We start from the raw sequence: 16604 nt of genomic DNA on the forward strand, positions 1-16604 counted from the left end.
ATGATTCTAGACATTCTGCAGTGTTTCTCTTGTCTGGAGCATTAATGGCAGTCACTATTCCCTTTTGCAGGGCTATTGCCCCGTCCTTCAGGATCTGGGTCAAAGGAGCCATGGAGAAGAGTTGGGGAGAACAGAAAAGCAGTTTATTCCAATAGAAGCTGCAGCGGGTTTTCTGTTTTCTTGTAATGCCATCTTAATTTAGAGAGAAATAGTTGTTCTCTTTTGCCCTACCTTCCTATTTAGTTTCTGGTGATTTTATTCACTTATGGCAGTGCTCTTTTTGTGGCTATGTTGTATTTTAATACCGGCTGGCAACTAAGCACCACACAGCTGCTCACTTGCTCCTTCCCTCCAGGAAGATGAGGGGAAGAGAATTGGAAAGGTAGAAGTGACAAAACTCGTGGGCTGAGATAAGAATAGCTTAATAATTGAAATAAAATAATCCTACATTGTAATGAATAGGAAAATAACAAAGAGTGATAAATAAAATGGCAAGTGTTGCAACAGAAAAAAATTCCCACCAACTACCTGCCAATGCCCAGCCAGTTCCCCAGCAGCAGCTTCCCCACCAACCTTCCCTCTGGTTCTGTTGCTGAGCATGATCCATATGGTATGGAATATCCCTTGGGCCAGTTGGGATCAGCTGTCCCGACTGTGTGCCCTCCTACATTCTTGTGAGTCTAGTTTTATCCATGCTTGGTAGCCAAATGTTGTTTAAACCCTGGAAAAGCATTAGCATTAGCTGGAAAAGCATTCAGAGTGGGAATGCTTTTCCTTAACTCTGTCTCTACAGAGGCAGGGACAAAGGAGATCTACTTCCAAAGAGTTATTAATAAAGGTCTCAAAAGTGTATGACTGAATTAAGGATAGCCTCCTTTCTGCAGGAAAGTAGATAATTTTTCTTCAGTCTGTGAATTTTGAAATGCACTGTTTTTCCTGTTTAGAACTACCTGCTGGTAATTCTGCGGTTTGTTTGCAAGTGACTGCAAAACCATGGCACGCAGCCCTGTTCCTGCTGAGAATGTGCCAAGGGAGGACCCAGAGTACAGAAGAAACATCCAAGAAGCTCAGATAGTGTTCTCAAAAGCATTGTGGTTTACCTCTTTCCCTTTTATTTGAAAGGAGCAAAGTTTTGCAGAGTTGTATTGATAGCAGATAGAATTACGCCTTTCAGCAGTGTCTGTATGACACGTCTCTATTCCCCATGGACAGTTTCCTGCTTTCTTTGCTCTGGGCTTCCAGGCTTACTGTCTGGAAAATCCAGTCTTAAATGCCTTGCTGAACTATACTTTTATATAGAGAGAGATAGATATATATATATTTAAATTGCACAGACTGTAAATGGGACACTTTACATGTGGACTTGCCTTGAAACTACTTGATGGTATTAAATTTAAAAGATTCAAGGTAGACTTGGTGCTTACTGATGCTTATCATTGGCATTTCAGAGGCTTCACTGAGACCTAAGACACTGAGTGTCATCTTTAAATACTTGGTTAAATTTATTAATATTTTACTCAAGTGAACACTTAATTTCTTCAAAAAGGGAAGCTGGTGTCTCCTACCAGACGTTTTTCATTGTAAAATCTCAGTAATAGCACTGAGCTTTGGTAGTATCTCTGACAGTGGTTAATGACAGGTTGAAGAGCTTCTAATGCTGGGCCTCTCTAACTTGGAGCATCTCATACGTCTGTATTCCTGTCTCTGTGCAGCTTTATGTGTGCAGTTTTAAAGTTGTCTGCCAAGATGTGCATTCCTGGCAGAAAGAAACACACTGGTGTCAAAAACTGCTTGTCCAAGAAGTAGTGCAGCGGTCTCGTAAAATATAAATGCAGCGATTAATGTAAAATAGGTTAAAGCAGTGTAAAGTGGGGATTAGCAAATCTAGATACTGCAGTGATCCTATCATCTCCTACAGAGCTGTTGATCTCTTCATTGCTTTGTGGGTGAGACAAGATGTTGAGTTCAGTGAGGAGTCTGCTGCCTGTGTTGTGTTTTGCTCTGCCTCTGCAGCTGTAACTGACAGAGCTGTAAACACTTCTGATTCAGAACTGTCTGAACTTTCTAAAGCTGGAGGAGAGAAAATAAAGGGTATTATTAGCAGATGCTTCAGTTTCAACATATAGATGATACACCATAGTATAAATCTTGGAGGAGCGGTTTTTCCAGAACATGGGATACTAGACCTTGACAAAGGAGTCAAAGTATAAGAAAACGTCTGCTTTAATTCTTTGCTCTGTTAGAGATGGCCAGAAACCAAATTTCCTGTTCTGCTGGACAGTTGCTAATGTAATCAACCTGAGACAAAGGAAAAAAATTCTCCCTTTTCTGTCCTTTGCTAAAAAACATCTTTGACTTGGTCATAAAATGTGAGGCAAACAGGTATTGGTGTTCAGAAGCCAGAGCTTGAGTGATGTCCCTCCATCAGTACTGATTTCAGCTTCAAGAGGGATTAGTTAGGGAAAAAATAAGAGCTGAAGCAATAGTTTCTGCTTTTGAGACTAGTTCCCTGTATACACTTTTCTTTCCATATGTAACTGAAGAGGTACAGTAAAAAGCAGTGTGAATGCTTGTCTGCCTGTGGAAAGCCCCGGGGAATCACACAAAAACCAAATTCATGATAACTTTAATTAGCCCTATATTTGTCAGTGAGCAGACTGCTTATTTAGCCTGGTTGGGTAAGAAAGTGGGAAAGGGTGTTTATGATAGTAAATACTAGTGTTTATGATAGTAAATACTAGTCATCTGCTCCTCTTCAAAGGTGTGGGAGCTGCCGCTGTGTACTGGCTCACCCCGAAGCAGGATAGGTTATGCAGGAGTTAAAGGGAGAGCTGAGCAGGGAGCTCCCTCCAGGCAGTGTAGAGAGTAAGGTCAGACTCTCCAGACAGACAGGACTGGATTAAATGAGGGCTTTGGACTGAGGAGGTGCATGCTTGTCTTCTCCTCTCCTGTCCCTGCTGACTTCACACCATACGTGCTCCTCTCATCTCTGCTCCTCTGACCATCTGCATGGAGTCCTGCTTTTACAGAAAAGAGCAAACAGCTAAAGAATGTATCGTTATGGCAAGATGTATCTTCCATCAAATACAGGTTATTTTACTGAGATAGTGCTTCATCTTCCTTCTCCACTCTCAAGAAGTAGGATGAACATTTTACTGATAAATCTGTGGCAAAAACCTACAATTCTCCCCTTTAATTCCCATTAAAACTAAGAAAGGGATCATGGATCCACAGTATAAAGGAAATAAGGGATTTATTTATTTATTATTTGTTCAGTAAGAAAAACCCTAAATTGAACAATTGATTAAAAACACCCTAGGATGATCTGTCATGTCTGTCGTCTGGAATCTAATTTTGATAACACCAGAGATAAGAACCCATAAAACAACAATGCAATACCAATCTACTGACTGTCAAGTACAAATTAAATGTAACAGATGACCTGATGCTAGGTGAAGCTTTCAGGGCATGTGCTGCAGCCAAGAGAAACCTGACAGAAGTCGCTTTTAAGTTCCCTTCCTGCTCTTTGCTCTTTCCTCACAAAGCATTCAGCCTCGACTGAAATGTTTTCTGCCCCACCCCACCCCAAAGGGAAGGCTGCAATATCTGGCAATGCACCTGGAAATGTATACAAACAGCATTAGGGAGAGGAGATGAAAAGGAAGCTGATTTTACTCTATCATTAAATTTTAACACTCCTTAGCAGCTTGCCAGGCAAACGGGATTATACTACCAGATGTCCTGGCAGAAATGCACACGGCTCTGCAAGATCATAAATCCAAGCAACGTATGGCAACCCTGCATGTTTAATACTGCTGTTAGCAATGCAGAATTTCAGTGTGGAAAGCTCTGGTGGTGGGCAGGATAAAGCAAAATCTTCCCAGACTTAGTTTTAAAGCCTTGGGTAGGATAATAGCTGCTGCTGGGGGTGGTATGAACTACTCTTTCAGTATTTCTGTTGTCATGCCTCCTAGACTAAGTACTAACTGAGCCAGTTTAGTCTACTCTTTAAATATAGGTGTCCATTTATAGGATCACATCCTCATTAATCTATGCAAAGGATCAGAAAAAAAACAGCTGTTGTGGTTTTTTAGTTGTTGCTCTCTTCATGGAAAGCAAAAGGCAGTGACTAGCATCCCTCAGTAAATCAATTATTCCTTTAGTGTGGAATTAGAATTCAGCCCACCAAAGTGGGAGTGTGTTTGTATCAGTGGATGTGTTTTTCCCATGCTATATGTTGGCACCAAACTGTCAGCAGACCTGACCAGCAGTGTGGCAGAAGGGAATTTAAAGCAAATGGGGGCAAAATATGATATTTTATTTTACTGCTGCTAGAAAAAGTGAAGTTTATATGAAGTATAAAAAGAGAGAGTCAGCTTTTTGTCTCATTAAAGAATAATACAAGGGTGAATAGCCAGAGGAAAAGAACAAAAAGGACTTCAGAACAGGTAGTTAAATTTGCAAAATGCAGTTAAACTTAAGTGACCGGGAAGTGGAAGACCTAAAAATAATGTTAAGTGCTTTCTTTGAAGATCAGTCTTTCTACCCAAGTGTGAAATCTCCCCTCATTCTCCCATATATTCTTTAAATTTTCAAGTTGTGTATCACAGAATTTCAGGTGATTCATTCATTACATTAGTTCTCTGAACTCATGCTGGTTTTGTCCCTGGGATTAGAATTAGAAATAGAATAGAATAGTAGAATAGAAAACACTACAGATATTTTTTTGTTCTTTTACTGATTTCAGTAGTGCATTACCTCAATACTGTAAAGCCTTGGAAGGCCTTGAGCTTGTCATCATTCAGCTTCCCCATAAGACAGGTATGTTAGACCAGTGGTTATTGCCCATGGAAAATTCCATTCTTACAATCTTTAAGTTTCTCTGTACTAAATGAACTAGCCTCCTAGTATTTGTAATAAATCCATTTGGGACTGGCTTACATTGCCATGATTTTAGTGATTTAAATGCTCCTGTGACATAAGAGAGAGGGAACTCATGCCTAGATGATGTGTTGTGTCCACTTTTGCAGACAGAGACATTGCATGATCAATAGTGGCCAAGCCAGGAGCCAGTGAAGAGTCTCCAGGCTCTGTCACTGCACTGTCATAGCAATGTGGTGCAATTCTGGGCTGCAAAGGTGAAGCTGGCTTTAACCCTGACCCTTGTCAGCGTTCTTTAGTTCAGAAATCTCTTGCCTATGCTATATGAAAATAGAATTTAACTTGTGTATTCATCTTATTAGCTCAGATTATAACTCAGAAACAGGGAAGTAGGAATTAATTACCCTAGAGGGGCCAAATCCTGATGCCCTAAAAGCTGTTGTGCCTCTTCTGGTGGTTTGTGTTTCCTGTTGCTTGTACAATCCAATGCTTTCTATATGCATACTTGATTATTAGAGTTTAGGCCTTACTTTTATATCTTCCTAGTGAAGTAGCAGGGCCTGATTTTTTCATTTAAGAAAAAGAATTATTTAGGGGAAAATAATGGTTTCACAAAATGGAAAGGCAGCATACTGACATACAGAGAAATGAACAGCTTATAAAACTCTTTGGAAATCTTCATCTCTTTACTGTCATGCTTCATAAGCTCTCAAAAACGCGTAATGAGAAACAAAGACCTCTTTTTGCCGTGTCTCTAATTTTTTCCCTGCATAACATGGCATTTTCAGATGTGCACATAGAAAACGAAACTAAATGTTTCCAGTGTGTTATCCCTGATGACCAAGTGTTTATTCAACTACTTATATCTTGTTGGCCTAGATAAATTTCACCTGAAGCCAGCATCTGTTCACTAATTTGTCACCTTTTCTTTTTCATGCCCCTAAGCTGTTTTGACACGAGAGGCTTTGAAAGCTCCATCTCAGGAAGCACCAGCAGCAATATAAAATGCAAGGAAAACAATGTAAACTGAAGCTTTGGGAAAATCAAGTTGTACAATATGGTAATGGTTAGTGGCTGAATGACAGCCATCCTTGATGATATAAATTTTGTAGCATGTGTAACTGCAAAGAACAAAAGTTAATCAACAGCAATACAATATATACCAAGTGTTAGTGTATGCCGATATGTATTAAAGTTGTTGCCATGAAAAACTTCTATTACTCATTTGAAGTTCATTTTCTGTTGTTAAGTGAGAGGGAAACTGAGAAATGCACCCAGCAATCAAATAATTGCCCTGGTTGTGACACTTGTAGATTTTTACAGAGAAGAAAATATCATCCAGATGATGAATGAAAACAATGCCTTCTCACATAAACGAATCACACAGTAATAAATGATACTGTTTTGCTTCTATTCTCTATTTTTAATTTACAGTATGACGGGCAGTTTTTTTCCACTCAGCTTTATAGAATTTATTAAAGAAGTGGGAGACTATTCTACTAATCATTAGCAAGGTACAGTTTGTGTTTTGTCTTTAAGGTACTTGTTCTAACCTTGGCACCCTGTCACTGCAGGAATCACGGTATGCTGCCATTGCAGAGTGGATAGGGGACTCTTCCATCTGTTGGGCTTCCTCCTGCACTACCTAAGTGTGCTGCTCTGTAACAGTGAGGTAGGAAGAGTGCAAGGTGGAAGATGATGGGAGTTTTCTCTCCAAAGTATGTAAGATGTAAAGGTCTGGAAACCTGGCCTTGCAAAGGAAGGCCAAGTCTCAAAAGTTCTCTCAGTTAGCATTTTCGGTTTTGGTGTTAGTTTTCTTTTTTCCTTTCCTGGAGGCAGCAGTCCAGGATACAGAGTGTCTTGCATCTGTTCATGACTAGTTTTGTGCAGGGTCAGTTCTGAACACCGATTCTCTGTACTATGAAAGCTGATGGACTAAAGAATTTTTCTTCCATTTTGCAGTTTTCTGTACCTGGTTGCAGTTGACAATTTCCTTTTTTCCTGTGAAGCTCAGTAGAAGCACTGAAAATGCTATCCTTTAGTCCTTGTGTGTCAGTGTTTACACAGTTTCATCCAGCAAATGGGAGGTTTTTATTTCCTGAGATGGAAGATAATCTAGTAAGAACAGACCGCTGCTTATATCAATAACATGAACACAGTCCTGTGATGCCTGTGGCATTTTTGTGATATCATGGCTAATGCACACGCTTTCATTTTTACTGGAGTTTGGGTAAAGTATGCACTTTGCTGTGTGGGATTCTTTGTGTGCAAATATGAGAGCACCAATCCTTTTGCTTGAAGTCCCTTTGTCTCCTCCTGCTCTGAGCAGAGGTTATCTCAGCGATGTGCACCAGGTTGGCCTGTGGGCCTGCAGTAGCTGTTCATGAGGGTATGGCCCAAAGTGGCCCCTGCAGAGAAGGAGGTGAATGTGTGTGAGTACGCCAAGCGACTGAGCTCTCATTTCCTCTGGAAAAGGTGGATCCAGTTTCTTGCTTCTCTCAGTCCCATTTTGGGTTTATCTTTGTCATTTATAATGTCATCTTCGTGCTTATTTTTGGTTTCTAGCCTTTTTCTGTTGAACTGTTTTTACATTTTAATTGACTAAATCAGGAGACTTGTAGGTGATTAATGTTTTCCCTCTGCAGCTGCATCATCTAGAGCAGGCATAAACCTTGCCATGCCTCATTTACTTCCAGTTCCTTTTCAAACAGACGCACACTGTTCCTGGACCTTCCTGTCTTTCCTCACCTCCTGTCAGTGCGTGTTGTACCTCTCACTGGATGAATTTGTGTGCCTCCTGTGCATCTGTATTTCATGATTTTATTTGTGCAGACAGAAGTTATGTATGAAACCTTCCTACATCATCAGTAATAACAGCAACGCTCATGTGACAGCTTCTGGCAGGTAGACAATTCCTACATGAATTGTGGTAACAGTTTCAGTACTGCTCCCTGCTAAATGAGGGTCATCAACAAATGAATAAGAAGGCTGATCTCCATATCTGGGAAGTTTGGTGTTGAGGAGTGAAATAAGATGACTATAATTTTTCTTGAATTTTCTCATAGATATGAGTGCAACATGGTGCCTTGTTCTACTTTATGCATTTACATAAGATATGATTGTCCACTGATGCTCTTATGATACATTTTTCAGAGTATGGGAGAACTTCTTTCACATTGAACAAAACAATATAATTTAGTGAAGGATTATATTTTAGGCTTTGCATTTGCATTTCAATTTAAAAAGTGTTGCTCTCTGTCCAAGACTGCACAGCTATAACTAGCAATTCTGAAACTGATGCATTTGCTAATCCTGTGGGACGGTGCCAAACTTGTCAGTTTTTATAAATCGCTGCCTTTATGAGAGGAAACTAAGAGGGGAAGGGTCTTATATCTGAATATAACAGCAAGGAGAAAACAGGGACATAATGACAGGTGTGTCCCCAAGTCACTGCTCTCTATGGTGGAAGCAACACCCAGAGCAAGGGTCTTGCTGAAAGATTGGATACAAGCCATGAGAACTCTATAAGCATCCGGTGAATGTTTTGCCTGGGTAGAGAGAAGACCTCCTGCAGGACAATTAAAACCTTTTTTTTGTCTTTGTATTGTTTCTGTTCAGTGCTTTCTAAACATAGTAACTATTTTTATATCTTTTGTGATGATAACAAAAAGTATGCTTTACTTTTAGCTGAGCATATCATCTGTTGAGAATGTTATGAGAATGAATGGCAAGACATTGTCAGCGCAGTAGTGAGTCATAAATGGGGGTTCAGTCATGCTTGTAGCACCCAGCACCCTCAGGCGAGATTGGGATTCCTGGAAGGTTTCTTGATGGTCCATCCCTAAGCAGCACAGACTGGCTTAAGAGCTTGTGAGGCAAAGTGTACCTCCTGGTCCAAGTGTACCTGGGAGGATCCTTATCTTGCACTGAGTTTGTATTCTCTTAACACTCATGGCTGAATTGCTGTTGTGAAGTATCTTTTAATATGACCAAGAGTATTGAGGCATGTGTCTGAAGGGCTATAACTCATGCCAGTGCTTTCAATTGTCTTTGTTTATTCTATAAAGATGATAAGTTAAAGACTAAAGCTCAGGGCTGGTACAAAATGTTTAATGTGGTGCAAAAAAAGCAAGAAAAATACAAAATTTGTCTAAATGCAATAGTTTTAAAATTCAAAGCACTATAAAATAAAACTTCTAAAATATTATGAAGATTAAATTGTAATTTTTGTTTTGTCATTTTTGATTTTTACTGCTAGAAAACAGTTCTTTTATAATCTGAAATTCCACTGGCTGGAGCAAATACTTTGTCCGATGCATTAAATATCTTGATGGAACGGGAAGGAGAAATGGACATGATTTAGTCCTTTGCAAGGCCTGTAAAGCTCAAAAGTTCCTTACACAGCAGATGTTCTAACTGACTATTATGAATTGCACCTGTAAAGTTCACTTTCTAATAGATTTCACCCTTTTGTTTCCCTCTGCTCTTTTACAGCAAGTGACGGGCAGAAGTTTTGGTGAGAAAGATTTTCGTTCCGGATTAGAAAACGGCATTCTTCTGTGTGAGTAAGTAATGCTTACAGTTTTGAGCCTTGAATACGATCTTGACAAAGTAGAAAACAACCTTAGCTAGTATGTCCTATTGTTGATTTCCTTTTGAGAGTTTTGACATCGTGCATGGCGGTATTTCACTGCAGCATCATTTCAGTGCCAAAGCTATTGTTATGGTGAGGGTTGAAATGTGGCTTAAAGAAAACAGGTTTTACAAAGTGCTTCCCTCATTCCACCCCAGCTCCTTAGCTGAGTTATGTAAAAAAAATTTTAAAAAATGTTTGTTTTTTGGTTTCCTTTCATTTAATGTTGTTAACCACAGATTGGTAAATGGTGTTCCACACCTGCCTGTGGATGTCTCTGCTAAAATGAGGCGTTCTGGACCAACTCCAAGTCTGAATGCTGTCAGGAGTTAGCCATCTGAATACCATCACTACACAGCTGCTTTAATAGTTTCTGGAAAGGTTAAACATCCTCTAAATTTTGCCTAAAGGTGTGTTTCAATGACATATTTTGTAATTTTTGGATGAGAGACGCCAGTTAGTTTTTGCATGTTTCTCTCTGTAGCTCTAGTGGCTAGTTTTTAGGAAGAGTCTTCCAAAACCCTGTTATAGGTTTACATGCCAAAGCTGGTGATTTCTAAGAGCAATTTGGAAATGTGCCCTAAGGCCCCTAGTCCTTTGAAAATCAGATTGTCAGGCATTTGGGAGAATCTGCTGATCTGAATCACCTGTATGGACCAATTCCTTTCCCTGGATACGCAGGATTGTCACCGAAGTTGATAAAAGCTGTCTTTGCACACCAGAATGATGAAGCTTGTGCAGAACTGAATCCATACTTATAAAGGAGATCTCCTGAGATGTGTAGCTGGACAATTGCAGCTCTGGATAAAGTTTTATACTATTCCAAATACTGGAACTTGGAAACTGTTTTCAGCAGTAGAGCTGAGCTAATATCCTGTAACTTAGCTCTAGGTAGCTTACCATAGATCCAAAACCTACTTGTGTAAATACTGTTAGATGTCTCAGTGGTGTCATTAATCAGACAGCTTGAACTTTAGCTTTAAAAGGTAAAAAAATATACAGGAAATGATGTGATCTATTTTGGTTGTAGTTGCATGTCTTTACTGAGGAGTGGCTTTGGGAGGAGGGAAGTAGTTGTTATTGTTGATCAAAAGTTGTGTAACTCAGAAGGAGCATACCCTCTTTGTATTTAAGGGCTACCTCTCACACAAGATCTCTCTCCTCTGTGTGCTGAAGGGAAGTGCTGTGTGCTGAATCACTTCACAGTGCTCTTTAAATGTTAAGGCTGAATTGTGTTGCATGAAAAGCAAGGGCTGTGTATTTCAAGATTAGATGGTAATCTTATCTGCAAGTAAGCAGAGGTAGTCTGATTAAAATGCTGTAAATCTTTAAGATGGAAGGCTTAACTAAGTAATGTTTTGCTAATGAGACTAATAAATATATATTTATTAGAAGGTTGTGAGTTCCAGTAACAACCAGGTCAAGGGACAGCACTTGGTTATACTACATAACTGTTATGTGATATTGGGAAAAGTGCTTGTCCTTATTTACCACTTGTAGATCAGTGCAAACCAGCCCAAAGGAATCTGTTTCCTCAGCCTCACATCTTAAAAGCCATGATGTTTGTATTGCATCCTGCTCTTGGTTAGCAAGCTGTAGGTAGTGTGTAGAACTCTATTAGGCTACAGAGCATTAACGAGAAAGCCACCAAATTGAATTTCAAATTTGGTTTCTTGATGACAAACAAACCATAGCACCAGCAGTAGAAGAGTACTCCTCACTGGTTCCAAGTCCACTGTAAAATAGAGAACTAAACAGAAAATTTTGGGTCTAACACTGAGAACTTTTAGAGTAACTTCAAAAAGTACTTTGGAAAGTAAAGCACTGATTGTTAATTTTTTATCTGTTGCTCAGTGAAGAACCCCTGTAAAGCTGCCACGAGCAATATTGTCTTTCTAGACAGGTTTTTTGTGACTTATCAGAAACCTACCAGGGTACCTAATGAAAAAAATGTAGTGGTATATAAGCTTTCTCTTAACCCCCTTCCAGTCTGTTGTGCTTTCATTGCAGATTACCTCAAAAAGTAGGTGAAAACCTGATCTCAGTCTCTGACAACTTCAGAAGACAAGAAATAAATTATAGCTGTCTTGGTTTCTGAAGATGGAAAAACTCATTGCTTTTGATCAGGTTTTATCTGATTTGTTGAAGTTCTAGAGAAAAGCAGACTTACCCTCTTTTTTTATCCCCAGGACACTACTCACTGCAAGTGGCATTAACTGGCAACTCACAGCCAGACACCTGTGTGGGTGATGTCCACATGAATGTGGAATAGCTGTGCTCAACTTCCACATGACTGTTTCAGGGTTTTCCTTGCCTGTTATATTTTGTGAGGAAGGCTGAAAGCAAGTTTGGGCTCTGAGGGATCCAAGAAGCTAGAGGACTGGAAACTGCTGTCAGGAGTGGGGACACAGTCAGCATGCCTTGAATGTCCCAAACATATCTCAAGCTACCTTCTGACTTTGCAGGTGTTTTGCAGAAGGGAACAGGGAAGTTACCATGCCAGCGTCCACTCCCCAAAGAGACTGTTCTGTGCAAAAGGATGCAGGGGGAATCTCTGTCTCTGTCTGTAGCAGGAATGTTTGACCCTTATACACAGGAATGCCAGGCCCGCCTCCACTTGATCCCAATTTCAATGTCCTAGACAGCCTACAGACACAAGCAGACATCACTACACTGGTTATAAATGATTCATTCACATCTAGCAACAATCCACATATTTTAATAAGTGAAAATGAATGCAACTGTGCAATGCCAAGAGCTCAGGCTCTTGGGATGAATGTGTTGTGGAGCACCATCATGACTAGTAGAGCAGTCCAGATGTGTGTGCTTGCCACAGGAACCCACAAACCTTGCACCTGCCTCTTTGGTAGTGTTTGTGCTGTGGCTGGCATTTCAATCTGGCCTCAGTACAAACTTTATAGCTTGACACACTCAGCTGAGGAGCTGAGGGGCATATTTAAACAATGCAGGATGCCATAAAGCAACAAGTCGACAGATGAGAGCAGCACAAGCCCTTTCTTCTTTCTGGCTGTTCAAAAGCCCATTTGTGCAGTTGCCCAGACAGTGGTGACTCTAATTGTTCACCCAGCTGTGCTGAGAAGGCAGTGACTACGACTTCTGTTTGTCTGAAATGAGTTCATGTTTTCTTTAGCATAGCTGTCTGACATCAGTGCAGATGGTGATTTCAGCAGGGATATAATAGCTATATAGGCAGTTCTTGCTCTGTTCATGCTTTGTGAATTAAACTCTCATATGAAAAGACTGAAGAGTTTCTGCATGGGTGGGCAAATGTGCCTTCCTGGGGTCATGGCTGAAAGCTATATGATGCAGGAATACAACACCAGTAGCAGGAAATATCACTGGAAATCCCCTATTGCTGCTCCAGCACATGTTCATGTTTTTTGGTTTTTTTTTTCTTCCTTGTTACATAGCTTTAATGTTTAGGTTTGACCCAGATATCATAAGAAGCTAGAAGATTAATCAGAAATAAATTCAATCTGGTTGTTGCAATGCTTATGTGCTCCTATTCTATGGATTCAGGCATCTGAATACAGGTTGACTGCCAAAAAAAGTGAATATCCTGTCTCTCTGTCTGCCCTGCTGGTTTGTGTGGTTCTGTTGCATTTTTTAAAACAGCAGGTAAGGAAGTCAAGGTTGCTTTTATTTCTGACCATGCAACATTTGCCATTAATAAGTTTAACAATTATTACAAGAAGAAAAATGCATGTCTTGCTGCAACCTTGACCAGCTGTTACTGCTCTAATGTCCTTGCAAATGTGTTTTCAATTTTTTTACCCTTCTTCTTGCTGCCCACTTCCCCTTGTTGAGTTCTGCTACTGCAGGATTCCTTCCTTCACATTGGGCATTTGGTTGTTAAAGAGGTCTCTGTAGGGATGTGAGACTTCAAAAATCTGAGTTAATTTCTTGCTTTGATATGATTATCCAAACAGGATATATACCCAGTATATCTCTAAGAAATGACATGCAATTTGGATCGTATTTTCTCCCAAGCTTTATAGGGAATCCAGGAATCCAGCCACCCTGAAAGCTGATGTTAGTAGTAATGAGATTCTAGTGTCAGGAACAGGACCAGACCATAAAGAAGAATAACAACAACAATTGGGATATGCATCCTGGGCAAAAGACCTTAAACAATGAACTAAAAATGAATCCAGTTGGATATTAGCAGAAATTATTTGGTTTTGCAGTAGAGCCCAATAATGTCATGATTGTAATACCTTGAGTTCTGTACATAGAACAGTTTAGCTTCATGTCTGGTTTATGTATGTTTTAAAATCGATTTATAGCAGTACATGCAGTCATAATAAATCTGATTTTTCTCAAGTATCAAAGTTCTAACAAATATTTCACTGCATATCTTGAGAAGTAATGGCATACATATATAAAAGTGAAAGGGGACTAACTGTATGTGGTTAAAGATGGATGTCACTTTCCTGTGCAGCTCTGGGTACCAATTTATGAGCACCTTCCCAAGGTCTTCTTTGTTTTTTAGAGACATCTATTTTATCTATTAATACATCACATTAAGTAACTTAGTAAAATGTGCAGAAACTATGCTTATTCTTTGAAACTCTGACTCTTTGACTCTGTAACTTTTTTGTTGTTTTTTAAAGAGGAGATACAAAGATGTTTTACCGTTTTAAGTAATCTTGGTAAAATTGCAAACGTACAGTGAACTAAAAAAAAAGTTTTACACTTTTTCCCCTGTAGGACAATATATAGGAAAGACAGTTCTCTTCTGCTGTACACACTTGAAATATATGCTCTTAAAAAGTACAAGAAGGTTTTTAGGTTTTACTTTTAAATAAAAAAGATGAGAAATTAGTCATGCAGATTATTTTAATAGTATTTAAAGAAAATGTGAAGAGTGGCTATAAATCTGAGTGGACTGAAGGTGATTGTGAAAAATAATTACTTAATGGAATCTATCATTTTTTCTTTCATGAGAATGATTTTCTTCTATTAGTAAAATATCCCCTTAGCTTGTGTTCTTCATGTTGTTGATGATGAATGAGCAGCATTTTCTCAAACAGCAATTTCTTTGGATGTACATCCTGGTTCTGGTACATCTGACCAAGCTTTGGGCTGACATGAATGCAGTTTTCAACAAGAGCTGGCTATGTGCCAGATCAGTACAAGTGTAGTGCTGTGGAATAATAAAACTTCTGTGCTCAGAGTCAGTGATACCATGAGGTATGAAGAACAGCCTTTGCTGTATACATGGTGCTTCAGTCATTCTTCTTGCAAATTAATGTCACTTATGTCATCTGGTAGGGGAAAATAAACAGTCTTTGTAGATTATAGGATTTTTCAGATACGTCATTCTAATTGTCTGTTAGTGTTATGGGCCTGGCATCAGTTCAGCACTTGGCTGTGTAGTGAACAGTGGAGAAGTCAGTGGATGCCCAGCCCTTATGCTTAATTAGTATTTTGCTTGACTTTCCTATTCTTGGAAACTAAGAAGGTATTTGAGTTTCATAGGAATATTTGAAGGTTTGAATGTGACCCATGCTTTGAGGTGAGAAGGAATAGGTGTTCTCCTGTGGTTTTCAGGCTATGTGCTGTAAAGCCAAAACATTATCAGAATCATGAATTTGGCATGTCTCCAGGTTTGAGAGATGGGCCCCAAGGCTCATTAAGCATTAAGATTTAGGTTCATGTGAGGACATTTGAAACAGTTTTATATGAATACAGAGTCCTTAATCTGTAAGTTTTATTGCTGTTTCATAATGAAGAGCTATTTATTAATATGGTTTAGGTGAGGGGCCAAAGGTAACATAAACCCTAATGCAAAGCCCATGATGAGAAGAGGGGAATAGCCAGTGAGGGGCATGCTTGACTACAGACAGAATGACCTGTCTTTGTATTTATGTTTCAAAAAAAATGCATTTCGGCAGACTAAACAGTAGAGCTTTTTCACTGATGTTTGGTTATTGACAGGGCAGGAGACTGTGGAGCACTTACCCACTCAAAAGGAGTGTTGCTCAAATGCAAGGCAAGGTAATCCTGTGAGAAGTTTTAGCTTTTCAATAGTGTATGTTTAAGAAAATACAGTTAGTGGTTTTAGAAAGCATATCCATGGCCACTGCTATTCAGTGTAAAAACTAAGCATGAATTGTAAATTTATAGGTGCATGAGATGCTCTTCCCATCATCAGTCCTTGTGATTGTAGGTTCCGTATAAATAGCTTGTGAAGTTACAATCTTCCGTGTTGCCTTTCTTGAGCTGTTTGCAAGAACACTATTTTGCTCATATTTTTAGTTTCTGGCAGAGCAAGATTCATGCAGTCCTGTGCTTGGAATATTGTTTTCTCAATACTACATATTTGCATAGATCTTTATTCACTTTGTATGTACTAGACTGGACTCTGAGTCCTTTATAGGAAAAAGTCAGTTCTGTCCTGCTTGTTAAAAAAGCACCTTGTTCATCTGATTCTAAATAAATGATGTCAGGGGTATCATTAGCAATCACTCAAGAATGTTTTCCCAAAAATATTTTTGTGACCTCAGGAACATGTTTATATTTTGAAACTTCTTAGCCATGTCTTTTGCAACAAAATATTTTGAGTTTTCATTGTTCACTGTTTCAAGGTGATTAGTTCATCTTAAAGACTAGTAGTGGATTTTTCTGTCCTTTTCAAATATTTGGGGGCATTTTGGAGCTGCCACTAGAGCATGAGTTAAAATTATGTGGATACTGAAGCTGTCTGGGCTAATAATTATCATGTGCTGAAAGGCTGCTTGTTTGAATGTAAGTCTGTAAAACTTAACTTGAAGAGAGAAATGTCTCTGTGAAGGTTTACTGTGGATAGAATTTCCTGAATTCTCAAATATTAAATGCCCTTTTACTTTTAGATCAGATCATTAGTCAGCTTTTCTTTTTAGGAATATGATCTGTTACTTGTGCAAGGAGCTCTGCTGAATACCTCTCCCTCTAGCCTGGATTGATCTGTGAACACACATCACTTCAACCTTTCTTTTCTCCATTTCTGAAGTTTATTCTCTTCAAATACTTCTATTCCATTTCCTCCTAGAATCGATACCTTTTTGGAGGCTGGGTTTTGGCAGCC

The 16604-nt window shown here is 39.2% G+C and overlaps 1 protein-coding gene across 6 annotated transcripts in view; it reads left to right on the forward strand.

Annotated features, from left to right (window-relative positions):
- The window catches only part of LIMCH1 (LIM and calponin homology domains 1), a 172409-nt gene that overhangs the window by 53903 nt on the left and 101902 nt on the right, over positions 1-16604 (forward strand). For 5 of the 6 annotated variants that reach the window (XM_088056096.1, XM_014261597.2, XM_014261606.2 and 2 more), the window contains exon 2: positions 9376-9446. In XM_088056096.1, coding sequence (XP_087912222.1) covers positions 9376-9446 — 71 coding nt within the window. Of the gene's footprint in view, positions 1-9375; positions 9447-16604 lie in introns of those variants that run through there. The other variant, XM_088056099.1, reaches the window with a different exon arrangement.

This window comes from Pseudopodoces humilis, chromosome 6 (genome assembly GCF_049639895.1).
Source record: "Pseudopodoces humilis isolate 2021_Gansu_Grassland_sample_001 chromosome 6, ASM4963989v1, whole genome shotgun sequence".
Lineage (NCBI taxonomy): Eukaryota > Metazoa > Chordata > Aves > Passeriformes > Paridae > Pseudopodoces > Pseudopodoces humilis.